General features: G+C 58.9%; 1 protein-coding gene across 1 annotated transcript in view; it reads right to left on the minus strand.

Moving 5' to 3' along the window:
* PTPRF (protein tyrosine phosphatase receptor type F) overlaps positions 1-20,999 on the minus strand; it is an 85,311-nt gene that overhangs the window by 39,781 nt on the left and 24,531 nt on the right. Inside the window, 2 exon segments of the mRNA XM_047724208.1 lie at positions 573-683; positions 9,408-9,596. Of these exon segments, the coding sequence (XP_047580164.1) occupies positions 573-683; positions 9,408-9,596 (300 nt within the window).

Here is a 20,999-nt window from a genome sequence, read left to right on the forward strand (position 1 = left end):
GACTCACAGCAGTCTCGGACTGGCCTTCTCTATAAGGAACCTGGCTGGTGACAGAGCACAGCTGCCTCCTCCTCCAGAAAGGCTCTGGGCAGACCTGGCCAGAGGGCAGGTTCACTTGGCCTGGAGTACCCCCCTTGCTGGGGTGGGCAGACTCGAGGAATGCCAGGGAGGTCTGCCCATGTTTACATACAAACAAGTGTGTTTGCTTGTGCGTGCGCACGCACGTACACACACACACACACATACATACACAGTGAAAAGTCAGCTTGGAAGGCTCTAGACTCCCATGGGGCTCTGGGCCCACGGGGCAGGACCTATAAGAGATACAAATGCTCCCAAGAGCCGCTGCATCCCACAGGGCCTGCGGGGAAGGAAGGCAAAGTGGCAGCAGACATCGGGAGTGTGCCCAGTGGGAGCAGTCCTGGCTGTCCTTCCTGAGGCAGAGAGGCGGGGAAAGGAGAGCCTGGGCGGAGGGCAGCCCCCACTGCCTACACCGAGGGCTCCAGACCGCATGCCCAGCAGAGCCAGTTCCGCTCCATGGAGACAGGGCTGGGCGCTGTCCGCGTCCTTACCTCGCACATACAGGTTGGCGGGGGCCGAGTAGCGAGTGCCTGCAGAGTTGGTTGCCACACACTCGTACTTGCCTTGGTCCGACTCCTCGCTGCTCTCAATCTGCAAGGCACCTGCGGGGACACAGCAACAGAGATCAGGCCTGGATTGTGGGGAGGGGTCTCGATGGCATTTGGGCTTGTGTTGACCAGAGGTTGAAGATGTCGGGGCCACACCTGGGCACCAGTGTTGCCTCCAGGAAGCTCTCCCTGATGAGCCCGCGGCCTCGTGGCCAGAAGCAGGCGCTGCAATCGGGAGCACAAACTGCCCGTCCTAACCCCTGCAGTTTCGCAGAGCTTGTCGGCTGGGCCAGGGGCTCCGTCCTATCCCCCCCACCCAGCTCCGCGGAGTGTCCAGTCCTGGACTCCCCATCCCGGAGCCCACTGGCCAGTCAGCATGCCCATGGGTGCTCCCAGACCTACCGGCCCTGCCAGGCAACGTGGAGCCAGGCGTGGGTGGGAGCAGCCTGGATCCCCGCTGGCCTGGGAGCTGCAAGCACACGATGGGGCTCACCGGGCAAGAGCCTGGGAATCGGCCACCCACCAGAATTCTACAGGAAGGAAGGAGCTTGCTCTGGGGGGCTGGTGCCTAGCAGCCTCCGCTCACAGCACCCACCCTCTCCTCCCACCCCACCCCTATCCCTCAGGCCCCGCCCATTCCGGCTCCTCTCCTCAGCCTGGTCCTGCTAAAGTGCTTCGACCCACCGCGGCTGCTGCATAATTCAGGAGGCTAATGGAGGCTGCAGCTCCCACTCGGGCCAGTGCCCTGAGGGGCTGCTCTGGCCGCAGACGGACAGACAGGAGCCAGGATTGGGGGGGGGGCAGCTGAAAAGGACCCTCTGGCAGATCCAGGTAGGGAAGCCCAAGGCAGCAGGGGGTGTGTGAGGGGGTGAAACCACTCGACCTGGCCACCCCCAGCCCTGGCAATAAACACCTGAAAACACCGTTCTTGAGAGCACACCAGGCAAACCGTCTAAGACAGTAACACCCCGAGCCACAGGCAATACCCCCTCCCTGGAACAAGCCGACAGACAAACCCACACAGGACAGTCCAACGGACATTGAATCACCCCACAGCACATGGCCTGACAGAAAACCGCCACCTGCACAGAACAGCCAGAGTGCCCCTAACAGCCCCTTCCCAGGCCTCAGTCTGGCTGACGGTCACCACACCCACAAAGGACAGAGACAGAACCTGTTGGACCCCACCGGACTGGCCTGGATAAGAGCCACAGGAAGAGTTCCAAGTCACACTCTCATGGCCCACGCCCCAGGGGAGGTGCACCATGGGTCCCAGCTGCAGCCCCTTCACTTCCTGACACCCATCTTCCACACCCAGACCCAGGGCAGCAGGAGGGGCCCTGAACACACAGGGGGCTGGGGCCTGGGGGTAGAGGAAGGGCCTGCCAAGGCTTAACCTCGATGCAGGACGAAGGGCTGGCTTACTCTGTGGTCCTGGCTTCAGCCCTCCCCACCAGTCATCAGGGAGCATGAGGGCCCAGGGCACAGGCCAAATACCCATCTTCTGCAAGAACAGCCCCGATGGGCACCCAACAGGTCACGTGTATGGGATGGATGGACGTTTTACAGAAAATGTTCCTTCAAGCAGGTGGGGTTGGGCCCCTGGCTGGTGTGTGGGGGGTGTTGCACTAGGTCAGCTCAGCTGGGGAGGGAGGGGAGACCTGGTGGCCAACGCCACAGGCAGGGACAAGTAGTGGTGGGGTGAGACCCCTGCCGGGGGAGGAGGCTCCCCTGTTGCAGAGAACTGGACCTGGTGGGGGACCCAACACAGCCCCCGAGCCTGGATGCACACAGAAACCCCAACATCTGGAACCAACACAACCCAGTGATGGGGACACAAAGAGCTAGTGCAGGCTGACAGGATGGGTGGGGAGGCTGGAGGGTGAGTCCCTCCTTGGAGGGTAACAGACCAGACACCCTGCAGGGAGGCACGGATCCTCTTAGTCCTGAGACCACCCTGGCCCTGGACTGATGGACTAGATGTGCCTAAGGATGCTGAGAGGCGTGAAGAAATGAGGTGAATACGATCAGTCCAGAAGCGACTGTCTTCCAGTGGGTCAGCTCTGAGCCAGACACTGCCCGGACCCTCGTCCCCTCCTCTAAACCTCGTGACTAGTGAGGTGGGCCCTGGCCCTGATTTAAAGAGGAGGAAGCAGACTTCTGAGAGAGGGATTGCTTCTCTGAAGGCCACGCCAGCGAGTCAAACTTGCACCCGGATCTTTGAGTGTCCAGAGTGTGATTTCTGAAGCCTGGGGCCACAGGGATCTGGGGTATGAAAGCAGCCAGGGCGGGCAGGGTGTCTGAGCTAGTCACGGTGGACCCTGGTTATTCCCTGTGTCACTGCAACACCTACACTGGAGTCTTCCCTGAGTGCTCCTCCTCGAGTATGCTGGGCCACAGGGATTTATGGGGCAGTCCTCACCCTGCTCTAATGCCAGGATGTTAAGGGAAGTCAAGCAATCATTGAGGGCCCCAAGAAATAGGGGCTTCTTGGGAGGAAAGGCGAGGCCTGGTCACACTGCCCCACCTCCTGGGAAGACTCTCCGTCTGTGGCTGGGCTTGGGGCTCAGCACGTGGCTTCCCCATGGGAGCGGACAGGGTCCCTTCTGTGGGGTTGGCCTGAAAGGCTGGGGAAGCAGGGCTTGCCATCCCCAACGCAGGGCTCAGCGGAGTTTTTCTACAGTCCAGACTTGCAATGGATGAGTCCACAGGAGGGAATGACCGAGAGTGGAGGTGTGTGGTGGCCGGTGGTGCTGAGGGGACCGGAGTTGGAGATGAGGAGGCTGGAGAGGTCAGGATGGGGATGGGGGAGGTGACGGACTGGACGGGATGGAGTGGTGGTGACAGCAGTGGCGTGGCGTGGCGTGGCGTGGCGAGATGCACGGACAGCATTCTTACCTCTGATTGGTGAACCACCTGGCGAGGTAATTTGAATGCAAATAAGATCAGAGAGAAGCATTAGTACAAAAGGAAGGAAAGCCACAAAAAGCCAAATCAGATCAAATAAAACATGAGAAAGGGCCTTAAATACATGGAGAAATCGAGGCCTGAGTTAGACCGACACAGGTGATAGGTGCACAAACGCCAGGCTGAGCCAGGCTGAGTGCAGGTGAAGCGGTGCCCCCTGGTCACAGGCACTGCTCGGAGGCGGGCAGGGGCGAGGGGTGAGGCTGGGGTCGTGGGGCCAGAGGTAACCGGGATCAGGAAGATGGAGCCAGGGCTCCTGCAGACTGTGCTGGCTGAGGTCAACGAGGGGAAAGTGAACAAAAGAGGGAGCAACTCCACTCCTCAGGGGCACCCCAATATCCCAGGTGGGCACGATTTCAAAACAAAGCACTTACCAAAACAAACCAAGTTAAGCACACAGTAGGGGCTAAAGGGAAGGCTTGCCGTAGGCCACTACCAGGCCAGGTCTCCTTCAAGCAGACACACCAGCCCAGCCCCACCGGGGGACTTGGGGAGAACTCACAACCTAGGGACAGATGCCCCGCAGAGCCCACTCAACCCAGATAAAAAGTGAGTGACTACTAAGCTTCCCCCCAACCTGACTGATGAGAGCCAGAGGCCAGGGCCTCCCCCTCACCTGGTCAGGGCTACAAGCCCAGAGGGCCAGATGCACCGTCTCCAAATGCCCAGTGCAGGGCTGCTATGAGGTCCAAACAGGGGCCTCCTCTGAGGCTGTGCTCAGGCCCCATCTTCTACCACGGCCTCATCCGCAGGAGCGACGAGCCTATGGGTGGGCCTGAGCCCTGTGCTGTCCACCCTGCCCCTCTCCCCTCTCCGCCTATTGCAGGGGAGGGAAGTATGTCAAGGGACAAACACCGATCACTCCCTCATCGACCCTGATGACACCAGCCTAGGAGGCAGTATCCATGCCCACACAAGAATGATGAAACAAGCCGAGGAACAGTAAGTGGCTTCCCCAAAGCCCAAGGTCACATGGCCTGTGAGTGACGTGGCAGGAACTAACCAGGTCTGGTGCACAGCCTTCCCACTGGATCAGGCTGCCTCGTGCAGACACAGAAGTTGGAGGGGAGGCAAAGACAGGTGCTGGGACCTGGGCTGGGTGTGGAGGGGCTGCAGAGAGACTGGGAAGAACCATTATCACAGTGATCCCCCAGGCGTGATCCTCCAGGGACCGTGACTGTCCCCAAGACCCTTTCAGAGGGTCTACAAGGTTGAAGCTATTTTCATGACACTAAGAAGTCATTTGCCTTTTTCACTCTAGCTCTCTCATGAATATACAGCGGAGTTTTCCAGACGCTCCACGAAGTGTGATATTGCAATAGACCAAATGTAGAAGCAGACATGAGAATCCAACAGTCTTCTATCAAGCCCCCAATTAAAGAGACTTGTGAAAATGTAAAACAATGCCACTCTCCTCACGAGATGTTTCTGTTTTAGAAAACATAATTATTTTTCATTTAAAAATGCTTTTTAACATGTAATAGATTTTTACATTATTTGAAAATTTCAGTATCTAAAACTTTTCTCAACATCTAATACGGTAAATACTGATGGATAAAACCTACGCCAACAGAAGCTCTTTGAGGTCCTCTAATATTTACGGTCAGAGGTCCTCAGACCAAAAAAGTCAACAACCGCTTGCTGATCTGCTTCTACAGTGTAGGCCCGGCCTGGGAGGGGGTGGCGGGGTAAACAGTCCAGGACTGGGCCCCCTAGCTTCTGGCCTCTGCTCTCCCAAAACCTAACCTGCTGTGCGACGAGTCTCTGAACCTCTCTGAAGAGTCACTTCTCCACCAGACTGAAAGAAGAATTCACCTTACCATGTCAGAGGGTGGGTGTGGGAGACTGGAGGGACCCAGGAGTCAGCAGGAGTCAGTGCTGATCCTGAGAAGGGCCAGTGTGCTCGGGCCAAAGGGAAACCCTGACCACGCACCGCCCGCGTGCCCTCCTGCAGACCCAGCAGAGAGGTGGGGCGAGTGGGGGGGGGACATGCTCTTCTGGTCAGAGCTGGGCCATCCAGCCAGCGGGGTTGGGGACAGCAGCCTTTAGACCCACCCAGAGTCTGCTCCGTGCTTGGCTCTGGGTCCCATCTGCCATGGCAGAAGGCTCCCCCCACTGCAGCCAGATGCGGGCACCTCTGCTCAGGCCCTGTAGTCTCAGCTCAGGTGTCAGACGGTGTGCAAGGAGATTGCACTCTGGGGGAGAGCATGGATGTGGTCAGGCTGTCCTCAATGGCAAAGGGATGGCGGCTTGCATGTTTAGGCCATGGGGATAAGCGGAGCACCAGAGGTTTCCTCGGCACCCTGTCTGGGCTTGGCCGAGCGTGTGGGCCACCAGCTCCTTTCAAGACCTGGAAGTGGCTCTGAGCCCCACTTGGAGATGAGCCCCCCCTTGCTGCTCCGGTGACACCGCCTGCTGCTGACTTGACTTCCACTCTCCCTGAGTTTGTCTCCAGTCTTCTGCGCCCACCTCAAGTTCAAATTCCCAAGAGGCTCTGTGACAGTATGTCATGTCACTTTAGTGAGGAAAACACCCATGGAGCAGAGCTCAGGCCTGGGCGGCGCTCACACCAGCGGCCCTTCTTTCCAGCTCTGTTCCGGGGGCCGTGCCCTGTGCCAGGGGCTGTAGCTCAGCCTGCAGGTGCCTGACAGGTGCTGGGGATGGGTCAGGGAGGGTGTGAGGTCGGGAGAGGACAGGACTGTGGCACTCTGCTGTGCTCACGGGGCCCAACTATCCCCCAGACCCCAGGCTTGGCATTTGTGATGCCAGAAGGCCTCTGGGTGACTGCACGGGGGAGCTCCCTGGCCCTGGATCTCCACGTGTGACCCCAGGTGACTCCCTTAATTCAGCTGTGAAGTGGGCATGATAATCACAGCCTGTCCTACTTCTCAGGGTTGCAGGAGAATCAAGTGCAACAAAAGGCAGGGAAATACTTTGTGATCCTTCAGTGACGCGTAAACTGCGAAGCTCCCTGTAAACAGCCAAGCACTTGGGGGCCTGAATCCACTGCATGAAGGGATGGATCTCCCTGTCAGATGGGCGTCAGCACCCTTTCACACGGTAACAGGACAGGGGCAGCAGCTCCTGGAGCTGAGGGCCTGGTGCCAGAGCCAGGCAGCAGTGAGGGGAGAGAGTCCTGTGCGTTACTAGAGACAGGATGATGAAGACCCCTCAGGTGCCACCTCAGGAACTGAATCCTGGGTCCATAACCCTCAGGTTGCAGCTCCCAGGTGGCGGCAAAGGTGAAACAAGGTCTTCCTTGGGCCTAAGCAGCAGGGGGAGTGGACATCTGTCTGCAGGAGCAGGGCCCAAAGGTCTCGTCCCTGAGAACCACCTGTCCTATAGCTGGCTTGTGCTGGGAGGTGGGGGGAAGGGGACCTCGCACTGGGGAGCCAAACCCATGCCCTTCCTGTAAGGATGGCCCAGCCTAGGTGAGCAGAGATGGGGCCAGGCAGTACAGCATCGAGTGGGGTGGGTCCTGAAGGAGGAGGCCTTACTTAGGAACAGAAGGGAGAGGCTTCCTGATTTGGTGAAGCAGAGCAGACAGCAAGGATGGGGTCAGGGTGGCTCCGTGCAAGTGTGGGGTGGCCAGAGCCTTCCCCGTGCACCAGGCAGTGAACTAAAGCATCGACTGCTGTTGTCTCCCTTAGTCCTTTTTAAAGGTGGGAGAACAGAAGCTCAAAGAAGTTAAAGAACCTCACAGAGGCTGCAGAGCTGGTAAGTGGCGTAGCTGAGACCCGAGAAGGTAAAGCTGCTGGCCTGAGCTGGGAAGATCAGGAGACTTCTGTGTGCCTCGTTCAGGAGCAGGAGCCTGGGCTCGCCAGCAGTGAGGGGCTACTGAGGTTGTCCAAGCACAGAGGGGCACGAGCAGAAACCCAGCAGCTGTGGGGGGCTGGATTCTCAGGGAGAGCCCGGAAGCAGGGAGCACAGTGCTTACGGACCGGGCTCCCGCCAAGGCAGCGGAAGGAGGGAGGGGGTCTGGCGTGGGAGCCAGGTGGGTGACAAGAGGATGTGATGCTTCCTTATCGGAGCAGGAGTTGAGGCGTGTCCCTGCGTTCAGGCCGAGGGGACGGCCACCTGCAAGGAGGTGGTCAGTGGGAGAAGGCCGTGGCTGTTTGGGAAGGAAGTCACCACTCCTGGCGAGTCAGGGTGACACTCAGAAGGCAGTTAGATTTTTTTGGTCTCAAACTCGGGCAAGCTGTGTGGTGTTGGGAGACAGAACCAGGCGTGTGGGTGTGGAGAGGACACCTGAAGCTACAGGAGGGGGTGAGTTGGCCTGGTGGGGGAAGGCCCCACTCACGGAGCAAGCGCTGGGGACGGGGGCTCCCTGGCTGGCGGAAGGAGCAGAGGAAGAGGAGGCCTCAGGGAGACAGATGTGAGGGGAAAGCCAGGGAGGGGGGAGGAGCGGCTGCCAACGGCGTGACAGGCAGCGAATGGGGGGCACAGGGCCTGGCCCCCAGTAAGGACCACATAAATAGTCGATGGACGAGCGTGCGAGACGGCGAGCCCTCCCAGAACTGCTGTCACGGACGGCCAAGGGCGTGCTGGGGCGGAGGCCAGGCCTGCGGGGAGGACCATCTGGCTGTTTGGGGCGCCTGCCCGGGGGACTGCAGGCAAGCGCAGAGGAGCCGAACCAGGCCGCTGGGCAGTGCTGGGCAGTGGCTGCAAACGCTGCTGGACCATTTCCTGCCTTGATTACGGCTGTTTTAATTAACTGCGTTACAGCTGCCTCCATCTTGTTGAGTTTTAATTAAATTAAATGAGCTAACACTTTGTAGGCTGTCTCAGGCGGCCCTGGCTTAGGCCTGAACCCGGCCCCCGCCGGGCAGCTCACCTCTCCTTCCTCCCCGCTTGGTGCTGCTGGGGCAGCTCCCTGGTGGGAGGCAGGGGGGAGGGGCTGGGACCCCAGGGAGTGGCAGGGGCACCTCTGACGCCTGCACAGCCCTGACAGGCAAAGTCGCGTCCTCCTTTGCAGTGCTGACCTCACAGCCAATGGGCAGCAGGGGCTCTGGCCGGCACTGGCTGTCTTGCCCGAGCCCACCACCCCACAGCTCGCAGCAGAGTTTCTGGACCAAGGTCCATCGGCTCAGCCTTCGCTGGCGGCAAAGGCAGAGCGCAGCTAAACTGACGTGGAGCCTCCTTTCCCGCCTGCACCGTTCCCACAAAAACTGAATCAATTATTCTGGCGGGAGCCTCGGAGGCAGATCGATCATCAGGGCAACACCTCCTGCCTGGTCATGACGGCATCCTTGCTGCCAAGGGCTCCCGGCCGGCTCGACTGAGATATCCAGAGGAGACAGGTGGCCCTGGTGGCCAAGGGATGGCAGTAAGTCCTCCTGGCTCGAAGCTCCTGAGGTCTGGCCTTCTGAAGCCTGACGAATCAGGCATCTCTGGCCTCTTTTCCTGGCTAAGCCCTGCTATCTGGGGAAGTAAAGAGAAGCATCGAGTAGGCCTCCTCCCAGGCCAGACTCCAGGCAGGACGGAGGATGAACAGCCACGGAGCACCTCTGCAGAGCCCAACGCCACGCCGGGCGCTCCACTCATGCTGCGAGGAGCCGGGCTACACCGAAGTCTAGACTCTGGCGACCCCAGGAAGGGAGGAGAATCCCTGACAACGAGCGTCGCTGTCAAGCTCCCTTCCTTGGGCCAGGAGGGCCTGTACCCAGATGAGACTCGCCCACCGGATGCCGTCCGCGCAGCCACAGAGGGCCGGCCCCAGGCTCCCAGACCCAAGAGGGAAGGCTACGCTGGGCGCCAGGAGGACATCCTTCCTGAAGTCTGTGCGGCCCCTGCCCCTCGCCCTCTGCTCACCTGAACGCAGCTGTTTGATGCGGCCATTGCTCGTGGCAGGGTCCACCGGGAGGAAGTCCTTAAACCAAGAGATCTCAGGGTCGGGATTCCCGCCTGCTGCGCAAAGCATGGTGGCTGTACGTGCCTTCTCCACCACCTTCAACTGAGGCCCCATGTCAATGGAGGGGAACCCCGGGGGTAGCTGTTCCTCTGTAGACAAAGAACAGAAGGGCAAGTCAGGGCTGGCACCGCCTGCCCACTAGAACCCTCGGCCGTGGGTAGCTGCTCCCGACTCCCAGGTTGGCCGGGACCCTCGAGACCCTCGTCTCCCAATTTCTGACTTCTAAGGGTGGAGCCTGCTCCGTGTGAGGACCCAGACTCCTGAGTCCCACTTCCTAGGCCTGCCCTTTGCAGGGCTGGGGTGGGGGGTACAGTTGACCATGGGGCACACCCGGCCCTGGCAGGGAGTTTCCAGGTCTGAGAAACAATGCCTCAGACTGGAGACATCAGCACTTCTCTCTCCGGGCCCTGTGAAAAACGAGGACTGATGCTCTGCTGGCCATAGCAGAAAGTGCTACACGGATGCTGGGCTGTTGGGGGTGGGGGCACAGCTCATATGGCAGCACCCAGGGCCACAACGCAGCCCAAAGCCCCCCCCCCCACCGGTGCTGCCTAGTTCCCACTCCCTTTTCTGCATGTTGTGTCCCTTCCACTGCTTGTCTCTGGCCTTGAGCTCCACAGCATGGCAGAATCCTACATCACAGCCTGGATTCTGGACCTGACTCTGGTACCCTTGCCCTACAAGTGACCCCCTGCATCTCCCGGTCCTGACCCTGGCCCATTCTCTACTATAGCCTTGACCCTGACCCTCTTCCCTCACTCCCTGGGGGTTGTGGTCAGGTCTGTGGACCATGTTGGAGCATGTGGAGGCTAAGGAGAGAAAAAAGCTCTATGAGGACACCAAATTTGATGAAGGGAAGCGAAACTCCTCCCTGACTGCCTTTCCCACCTCACCAGGGGCTGGCGGCTCACACAAGTCGTTGTGCAGAAGCAACAGACATCGGCACACCCCCATACCCACTGCACAGACACTCTGACACACGGCCCCTGAGGCTGGGGGAGCAGGGCTGGCCACTCGCCACCCCTGGAAGCACAAGGGGCTGGGAGCACAGGCTCTGGACTAGAGCAGGTGGAGTGGGGGTTTGACCTCCATCACCAACTAGCTCTGTGACCCGGGTGCATTACTCATCCTCTCCACGCCTCCGTTTATCTATAAACCAGGTTCAAGCGCCCAGCTCATACAGCCATTGCAAGGAGCACATCTAATGACACACAAGGTGCTGGAGAGTGTGACAGAGAATCTGTACCAACGAGGATTAGTGGACATTACCGTTATAAGGAGCACCTGCTGAGCCACCGGGGCAGTCAGGTACCAAGCCCAGGGCCTGGGGCTGGGGCCTCTGCCTGCGTTCGAGAACCTGGCAGAGCCTGTTAGTGTGGACACCAGACATGCCCAGTGGAGGCTGGGGAACGCTGTCAGTCTTCCAGTGGGAGAGCAAGGCTCCGTGGTGGCAGAGACCAGGAGACAGCACTGCCTAGACCTTCCTCCCTTGGGCCCAGCACAAGATGGGTATGTGGGGCACTAGCTGAGGTTAGACTCCTGTGAACAGGAAGAAGGCATATGGCATCCTCAGAAGCGATTCCAGAAAATAAAGACTGGCAGGGCTGATCCTCCCTATAGACTCTTGGAGACCCAGGGGGACTGACTGGGGAGGCAGGCAGGAGAGGAAGCTGGAGGAACCCCAGTAGGCAGGGGCAAAACATCCCTCTATCTGCTGCCAGATCCTGAGCGGGTGGGACGGGGGCTCTGCCAAGGCTCTAGCTGCCAGTGGCATCCCAAAGGGACCGTGGCCGCATGAAGAGATGGGGTCTTGCGCTGGAGAGCAGAAGGACTCCGAACACAGCCTTGCCTCCCCAGCCTCTCCCAGCAGCTGGCGCTATGCTTTCTTCCCCACCTGCAGCCCTATAAACTCCAGATGTGAACCCAGCATCTCCTTGGCTGTAAATATGATCCCACAGTGTCCTGACTTCCAGCTCTGATTTTTAAAAGGAAAATGTGGCAAGGAAGCAGGACTCGGGGTACACCGAGCAGGAGGCGGCTGCCTTTGGGCCTGCTGAGGTTTGCTTTAACAGGAAGGGCCAGGCAGGGCCTGAGGCCCAGGGCCCCTGTCCACCCTCTTTGCCCTCCTCAGCAGCTGGGGGACACTCAGGACAGTCAGAGCCACCCTAGCACAGCAGGGTGACAGTCCTCAATCCTACCTGCACAGCCCTGCTGAGCAAATGGGGGCACAGGGGTGACAGAGTCTGCCAGAGTCCGGGCCCAGGAGTCAGCCAGCCCCCATCTCCACTGGCAAGGGAGATCAAGGAGAAGGGAAGAAGTACAAACACCTGCGGCCCCCCGTGTCCTGGAATCTACTCTGAATTCCTGACACGGGGAAGGTCTTGGGGATTTACGCCAAATTAAGGACAATTAATTTTCCTCCCTCAATTATCGCGCCCTCAATGGCTCCGTCCTTGGCTCAGATCACGCCTCAGGCACTGCCGCCAGAGCCTAAAATCGGCATGTGTGAAGAGCTGTCCATAAAACAGCGGGACCCAAAACCCGGTCGCTTGTGCCAACTCGGCTTCTAGTCAGAGCTCGGAAGGCTGCCGTCCTGCACCTCCAGCAGGGTAAGCGTGTCTCGCAGGAGGACACCGGCCCCTCAGGAGTGACCTGCTGCTGTCTCCTCCTTCTCTGCTCCCCGGGAGGCCTCCAGCACATTCAAACATAGCCAAGGTCAGCAGCTGCTTACTGATGCCCATCGTGTGTCTGGCCAACTTGGGCACTGGGCACACTAGTGGAAACTGACCCATCCACGAGTCTGCACATTTATCCCCTGCACACCCTGCAGGACCCACAGAGACCAGGTCCACTACAGTCTCAACCACGGGGGGCCACAGACCTGGGGAAATCCCTCAGTCTGACATCACATGATGACTGCAAACCCATCAACAGTCAGGAAAACTGAGGCCCAGATAGGAGGCATAGAAGGTTACTGTTAGGGAGCATTTAGTGTGTTCCAAGTAGAGAGTTAAAATGCTTTAAAAAATGATTTATTCTTGCCAAAACCCTAGGCAGTAGAAGAGTGACCCGGGTCTTAGAGACCTGGCCAAGGTCACCCAGGTAAATGAGAAGGGGGGCTGGGATGATCCTGAGGGGTGGGCCCCACACCTGGCAGGGCTGGGCCTTGGGCTCCTGGGAGGAGTGCCCCTGGGGAATGGTACCACCATCCTGCCATACGTCGCCCTCCTCCAGCTTCAGGGCTCAGCTGCTCCACGGAAAGCCCCTGCACACAAGCGGCAAGACAAACCCGACTGTACCCCACACGTGGCCACCTGCGGGCACGCACCCACATCCCCACACCCCAGTGTATGCTTATTGAGTCCCCTCAAAACCTGTCCCGCAGGCTGCGGGTGGAAGGGAGGATGGGCCCCTCCCCCTCCAGGCCACCCGGTAACCATGGCAACGGCAGAGAGGCGGGCTCCGGAGGAAGGCTGCGCGCGTGCCCGTGTCCCAGCTAGCGTGCCTCCGCCATTGGTCCAAGCAGCTGCCGCCCCCTGACCCCTGGGCAGCCTGGGCCCCTCCCCTCCCGGGACCTTGCTCCCCCATTCCAACTCCCCAACTCTCTGCTCCCCTCCCCCTTGGGCTTCCTTCCCTCTCAATGGCTCAATGAGTAGCAGGGGCTCCCCACACCTGCCTCAAAGCCTCAGCAGGGCAATCCCGGAGTCTGCGCCGGAGGCCCCTCCGTTCTATGACAAGGGGGTCCTTGGGAGGGAAAGAGAAGCCTGTGAGGCCTGTAAGGGACTACAGAGGAATCAGGAAGCGCGAGTCTCTACAGCTGTCTGTGGATTCCGCCAGCACGCACAGTAGGGTGCACACACGTTCCCAGGGGTCTGCCCCCACGGATCTCTGCACACCGTGCTGGGTGCACATGTGTACTTTAACGGCTCCTGCAGCAAACTGCACTGGGCTTTAGATACTGCAACAGGAGATCTAAATTCCTCCCTTGCTGTCCCCACTGGGCAGAGGAACATGACAGGGTGTATGTGTGTGTGTGTGTGTGCGCGCGCGCGTGCGCGCACGCGGGAGGAGGGTGTTGCCAGACGAAGGCTCAGAGAGGGGAAGAAACTTGGCTGAGGCCCCACAGCAGTGGTGAAGCTGCTTCACCACCATGATTCACTTGCTATCTTGGTGGCTTCCTGGAGGAGGAGAGAGATGCAAGGGTACTAAACCCTTGAACATGGGACGCAGGGAGAGCTCTGAAGGGGTAAGGTGGGACTGCCTGAGTGAAGGTTATGGGAGACTGGGGGGGCCAGTGGGAAGGCAAGTCTGCTTGGAGCTAAGGCAAATGTTGGGGTACTGGCAGATGAGGCTAGGGTAGGGGCAGATAGGGGATGAGCTGAGGCTGGCTGCAATGGCTGCGGGGAGGGAGGTTGGTGAGGCCCCATACAAAGCACACACAGGTTTCTTTGTCCAGCTCAGCCTGGGATGCCTGGGGCTGAGTCTGGGCCAGAGGGAGGGGGCTGCACCCGGGAAGCCGACAGATGGAGACGCCTTGCAGGGTCCTGGGGCGGGCGGCACCGTCTGTCGGCACGACCTTCTCACCCGTGTTTACCCAGCTTCATGGCGTCTCCATGCACGCGCAGGCACACACCGGCACACACATCCGCAGGCTCCCTGGGGCGGCACCATCTGGACGCCTGACCTCCTCCCCTGTGCCTGAGTGTTGGGTCTGGCCTCACCCTGTCTCTGAACACAGACACCTAGAAACATGCACGGCCAGGCAGCCACAGAGGTACCTGGGAGAGAGAGACAGGTGCAGAAATAGAAATGTCCATGCGTGTGTGGAGGGGCACCTGCAGTGATGGCACCTGTGGAGACAGACTCCTGCAAGCAGATCCAGAGGCTGAGCACATGGGCACTGCACACACACGGGGAGACCGGCAGTCAGAGCTGCAAAGATGCTGGGGCACGGGTACCCAGAGACACGGGAGACGGAGACATGCGTGGAGATGTGTGAAGGGAGCGCACGGGCGGTTTCCCCACCCCGTGCGCTCTAAGGAAACCAAGGCCACCGAGTCTCCGAGTCTCGTCCCTGAGGCAGCTCCACCCTCAGCAGGGTTGGGGCCAAGACACCAGCTATGGACCCAGAGGCCCTCCCCAGCCCTGGAGGCTCCTGCTCTCCCAGAGAGCACCCCCACCCCGCTTCCAGGCAGTAAGGGGGGGGGGGGCCCAGGGAGCCTTGGGCCCATCTTCTTTCTCAGCTTTCAGTCTCGATTTTCAGCTTTTTCTAAGAGAAAACTCCCACCTCTTCCAGCACTCAGATTTCATCAAACTTGGCATCTTAAAAGCCTGTTTTGTTTTTGAATCTGAGCTGTTTGGGGCCTGTCGGCAGCGAGAGCCCGAGACTGGCGGTGGGAGTGGAGAGCAGCCATGGCCTCCCCCTCCCCCAGGGCTTCCCTGGCACCTCACACTGCCCTCCTCAACCTGCTTGGGGAGGCCTCCCCACCACACCGCCCCAAGTGAATCCTGGTGCTCTCCCCAGCCATACACCCTACCCACCCTCTGGCTTGTGGGTCCGGGCCCAGGCTGGACTTTCCTCCTGGGGTTCCCCCACCCTGGCCCTACGCCAGGAAGATTCTTTTTATCCATTGATACCCCTAGGTTCAGGCCCAGTCCCTCCAGACCTCCGATGGCCTCCCACTCATTCCTCAGACCCCTGTCACCCAGCTGCCACCTCTACAGCTTCTGGCCAGTTCATCAAAGTCAACCGTGACCCCACAGGGCTAAGTCCAAAGGACACTTCTGAGTGCCCATGTTGCCTGACCTCTTGACAGCACCCCGCCCCACTGACCACTCCCTCCTCCTTCACATACCTCTCTTCTCTCCACTTCCACAGCCTCCCTCTGGGTTTCCCTCCTCCCTTTCAGGCCTCTCCTCACCAGATTCCTATGGAAACCCCCCACCCCCCAACATGAAGTACTAGCCAGCTGGGGTTCCATCCGGGCCCTCTTCCTCCTTTCTTGGCTCTGGCTCCCTGAGATGTGCCATTTCTCAGCCTTCAAAACTCCATTTCCAGATGTCCCTTGGAGCGCCAGGCGAATCTGAACAAGGCCTCCTGGATACCTCCCCCTGGATGCCCGCACATGCGTACTACGACAGATTTCTAGCTGGCCTCGTTAATCTGCCCCTTCAGACTGGGTCCTGAGCCTCAGAAAATGGTCCTGCCATCTACCTGGCCCCAGAGCCATAACCCAGAGTCTCCCATCTCCCCAGCCCCACTGTGGCCAGGCAGCTCACCACTCTCTCTCCACCGCTGGCCACCCATTCTCCCTTCCTCCCCTGCCTGCTGCCTGGGTTTGGGCCACTGCGACCTACTGCCTGGGCTGCAGGGCTGCCCCAGACCCTCACTGGTCTTCTGCTGCCCCACTATGTACCCTCAGGGACCTTTCTGAAGCATATATTTGATCATGTCATTCCTCTGATTAAAATCCTCTCTCCCCTGGCAACCAGAGGGAGCACCCTACCAAGGACAGAGAATGTGCACAGACAGGGGCATTGAGAGCCTCCGACTTGGTGAGCTGTTCCCAGAGCTGCTGGCTCCACTCTGTGGTCATGAGGCTGGGGGAGAAGGGAGTCAGCGAGCGGGCCAAACACACAGCTGGGCCTGGTCAGTACCTGTGACCGCAGGGGTGGCGGGGGCAGGCTGGGCACAGGGGAGGTACCTACCATCCGGCTAATAGAAGACACGAACATACTGCCTACACCACAGGAGGGCCATTCAGAAGGAAGTCCAGTTGGGCCCTTGGAGAAGGATTAAAACTAGAGAAAATGCGGGATTTTACGTACCAAGAAACCCAGAGTCTAAACTTGAAGGCCCTCCTGGCACTGCCCACCTACCTCTCCCAGCCCTATGCCTAGGGCCCAGAACTCTCCAGGAAATGGTTGCAGAGCCTCATGTCTGTGTGGTCCCCAGTGCTATAGTAGTCATGACAGGGGGTGGGGGGAGGTGGAAGGCTAGGTCACAGAGACCATAGTCACTGGACCAGAAGCATGTAGGTCATGCCTCAGCTGTGAGGGGAGAGGTAGGAGCTGGCCTGGGTTGTAGGTCTTCTGTGACTGCAAATCAGGGAGGTGACAGGTCCAGACACATACACAGGCAACAGGGAGAGGGCACAGCCTGCCATCTGGGAAGTCATCCTCTGCCTGTAGTAGCCCTTTTTCCAAACGCCCCAACCCCAGTCAGACCTGGGCCAGGGGCAGAGAGAAAGGGAGAGTAAGGCGTGCCAACTCCCTGGGAAAACTCCCACCCATCCTGAGAGCAAGTTCCCTTACCAACTCTGCTCCAGGTGCAGCCCAGCCCAGGATCTCAGGACAGGGTCACAGGCTGCTCATCAGCCCTCCTGTCCCTGGGGCTATTTCCAAAGGGACTGAGTATGGGGGTGAGGAGTGGTGGGGGTTCCCGAGAGGTCCTTCATCATCCCACATGTCCCAAAGCCAGCCAGGGTCAGAGCCACTGCAGAACTCATGGGTCCAGGCCCAGCACTGACTGTCCCGCTGCCCCAGTCTCTGTCCCACACGCACATCAGCTGGCACCCCCCAGAGCCTGCCACAAAGGAGGAAGACCAGACACACTCCAGGTGGGCAGCTGGATTCCTGAGCCCATTTGGCATCCAAGGACGGTATGGTCCTAGTCCAACAGCAGGCATTGAGGCTGGGTGGAACCTGGGGAAAGGGAGCCTAGCCTTGGTAGGAGGAGGGGAGGAAAAGGAGGGCTCCCAAAATCTGAGCAGGATCCCTCTGCACCCTCCCTCCTGGCCTGGCTGCAGAGGACTTGCTGGGGAGCCACTGTACTGGAGAACAGGTCAGCCTGACTGCTCTGTCCCACATTCATCTGTCCAGCTGTCCCGATGACCTACAGCTCTGAGCAGGGAACCCATGGGTCCCCGAGACAATGAGGCTAGACAGTTTCTCTGACCATCCCCCCCAGGGTCAGACTGACCCCCACACATTCAGCTCTGGCTGCTTGCCACACACACCATACCACGCCCCACAAACACCCCGATGTGCGCACACCCACAGGCACTACCTGATGTACACTGCCTGCTGGATATATCACACCTCCCCGTGGGGCTGGATGGGAGCGCGTGCATGCAAATGCACACACCTGCCACACACCCACTGCTGTACATGCAGCACATGCCACATATCCCACACACTGCCGTACCCAGGGCACACGGGGCACCTGCAGCACACACGGGGTGCAGGTCAGCTGCTATGTCCCTGATCACAAAGGGAGTGTGGAGCCCTCAGAGCCAGGTCCCTCCAGGACAGAGTCAGAAACAGCTCCCTCCTGCTCCTGGGCTCCCCCCTCCGCCCTCCACCTCTCCCCCTCCCCTTCCGCAGCCCTCCCAGAACCTACCTAAGTCACCAGGGCCCTGCCCACATCTCTGCTTTCTGGCCTCCTCTGGGGCTTTGCTGACCACTGTCCTACCTGGCCTGGAGCCCACTGGCTCAGGCAGATCATACTGTCCAGAAGGAGCTCTGAGCCCCTCACTGCCCCCCCAACCTCCCGGAGGAAAGGACAAGAATTAAAGCCTGCTTCCCCTCCCCCTCCCTCGAGAGGGAAAATGTCAGATTCTCTGTCTCAGTGGCGGCAGCGGGCGGGTTGGAGGGGGAGTGATTCAGCCACTGCCTCAAGAGTGCGGAGTGAGAAGAGCTTTTCCTGCCATTACCGGGCGAGGGAGAGGCTGGCGCGCTAATGGCTTCAATTACCACTCAGACAGGAACACTGGGCGGCAGGCCCCGCGCGTCACAGCCCGGACGGGCTCGCCCCCGGCCCACTGGTGCCGGGCACCGCCGCAGCAGCCCGCAGAGCACTGTGGGGCCACAATGGGCCACACATGGACATGCGGGGAGTGCCAGTCGTGTCAGTGGAGCCCCGGCGCGGGGGGCAAAGACTGGAATGAGGGACCAGGGAGTGGAGGGCCTCCAGCAGCAGGGGTGTTCCTGTGAAGCTCACCGGAGCTCACCGGAGCCGTGTATCAGGAGGCTGGGCCTGGTGGGGAACCACATAGAACAGGGCGCACAGGACCAGAACTGTCAGCCTGGGCTCCCTTTTCGGGGCATGCTGACTCCTCAGACCTCGAGCCAGGTCGCCGCAGGCAGCCCTCAGCCACTCCCATGATCAGCCCAGTGCGTAGTAAGCATGTATGCACGTGTGTGTGCTTTTGGGCGTACGTGCAGTGTGTGACACCCCTAAGGGACACACTCCTATTCCCAGCCCTCAAACTGGCCTCCTCCTCTCCCCAGGCCTCCTTAGAATCTGTAAAGGCCTCCCAGGAGCGGCCCTGGCTCTCCTCTGGCTCCAGCCCACAGCCCCAGTCAGACCATCCTTCAATCCTGTTCCGCACACACCTTTCCTGGGGGCCCGGGAGGAGCGGGGGGATGGTCACAGTCTGGGCTGCTTCCTCCGGGCCCCACCTCCTGGCACCTTTGAGGCCTCCCACTCCACTGCGGGCTGCCAAGCCAGGAGCCTGGTCAAGGTTACACAGACCAGCCTGGTAAGTCAGCGTTTCGTCTTCCGGGTGCTACGTTTCAAAAGGAGGAGGAGGGGGAGGAGGAAGAGAAGGAGGAGGGGGAGGGGGTGGGGGCTCGCTGAGGCTCACAGTCCCACCCCCACAGGGACGGGGCACTAGCAGGGCAGGGACCTGCCCCACACTGATCCCAACCTCATCAGACACCCCCCACAGCCCAGACATCCCCCAGGCCCCTGCTAGAGGAACCTTCATTCAAGAAAGCCCCCCAGGATGGAGGGGTCCCCTCACCAAGTCTGAATCCTCCTCACCTCAGGGCCTAAAAGACCATCCACATCCTCCTGGATCCTTTAAAAGATAAGGCTGCCCAGGACAGTGGGGGCGGGGGGGAGAAGTGCCCACAAAGGAACTGGGGTGTAGGGACTCCAGGGGGTGGGGGTGCTTTTCTTTCAACACTAGCATGGAGGTCCTCTTTCCTCAGAGAGTCTGACCAGATGCCCTCTAGGGCAGGAGCCACCTCCCAAATGCCAGGGTAGGACAGACGGCTCCATGCTGGGGCCTACAGCTGGGCAGCAGCGGGGGGGGGGGGGGGGGGGGGGGGGGCTGGAGGTTGGGGCAGGGCTGAACTACTCTGTCCCCTGGTTGTAGCTATAGAAACTGAGGTCCTGGCCCAGGGCCTGTCCTCTGGGTCCCTGCTCTACAGGTCAGTACTCCCCGTGGGAATGGACAGAGGGGCTGCACCATCTAGATGATGCCATGGAAGCCAGGTACCGGCAGCTCCCAGCCCAGCAGCCAGCAGCTACCATTCCTGCCGGAATTCCGAGAACTACTTGATGTCATATTCCATCCTCCAAACCAGCTCAGGCAACAGGCATCACCTTCCCGTTTACAGATGGAGCAAATGAGGCTCGGTGGCACCACTACCTGTCCAGGTCACTGGGTAAGAGAGGAAGGGATCAGGAGCCCTGCTCGTAACCACTGTCCCTCTAAACTGGACCCCAGCCACATAAGCGCAGGAGACACACAGGCGCCAGGGAGTTACTGAACAGATGCCCGGGAGCACGTAAAGCCATAGCGTAAAAATGGCCAATGTGAAAAGATGTTCAACTGCTCTTGTAATCAAAGAAATGCAAATTAAATTGAGATGCCATTTTTGCCTATTAACTTGGCAAAGTTTTTTTTTTTTTTCAATGATAATTCCCACTGCTGGTGAGGATGTGCAGAAAAGAGGCCCTCTCGTGCCCTGCTTGGTGGGAGTGTAAACTGACACAGTCTTCTGGAAATACTGAAAGGCTTAAAAATTCATGTGCCCTTTGACCCAGCAATTCCACTTCCAGGAATCTAGAATAAGGAAATAATCAGGAAGGTGATCACATCTTATCTGCAAGGAAGGGCATAGCACTTTATTTATAAGAGCAAGAAAATGGGAACAACATACGTGTCCGACAATAAAGGAATGGCTAAATAAATGAAGGCACCTTGCGTGACACCTACAGCCATTAAAAACAATGATATAGAATACTTAATGGTGAGGAAAATGTTCCTGATATGTTATCTTGAAAAGCAGTCTACAAATGAGGGGCGCCCAGCTGGCTCAGTCGCTGAAGCATGCATGCAACTCTTGATCTCAGGGTTGTGAGTTCAAGCCCCCCACTGGGTATAGAGATTACTTAAAAACAAAATCTTAGGGGAAAAAAAAAGCAGTCTATAGATCATTGGGCAGGATGTGATCCCATTTTTCTTATACAACGGACCCTTGAACAACATGGGTTTGAACTGCACAGGTTCATTTATATGTGGACTTTTCCTGATAAATACAGTACAGTACTATACAAATGTATGACCTCTCATCATTTTCTTTTCATTTTTTTTCTTTAGTAATCTCTACACACAACGTGGAGCTTGAACTCACAACCCCAAGGTCAAGAGTCACATATTCTCCTGACTGAGCCAGCCAGGTGTCCCTCCCATGATTTT

The sequence above is a fragment of the Lutra lutra genome, chromosome 4, assembly GCF_902655055.1.
Source record: "Lutra lutra chromosome 4, mLutLut1.2, whole genome shotgun sequence".
NCBI classification, from domain to species: domain Eukaryota; kingdom Metazoa; phylum Chordata; class Mammalia; order Carnivora; family Mustelidae; genus Lutra; species Lutra lutra.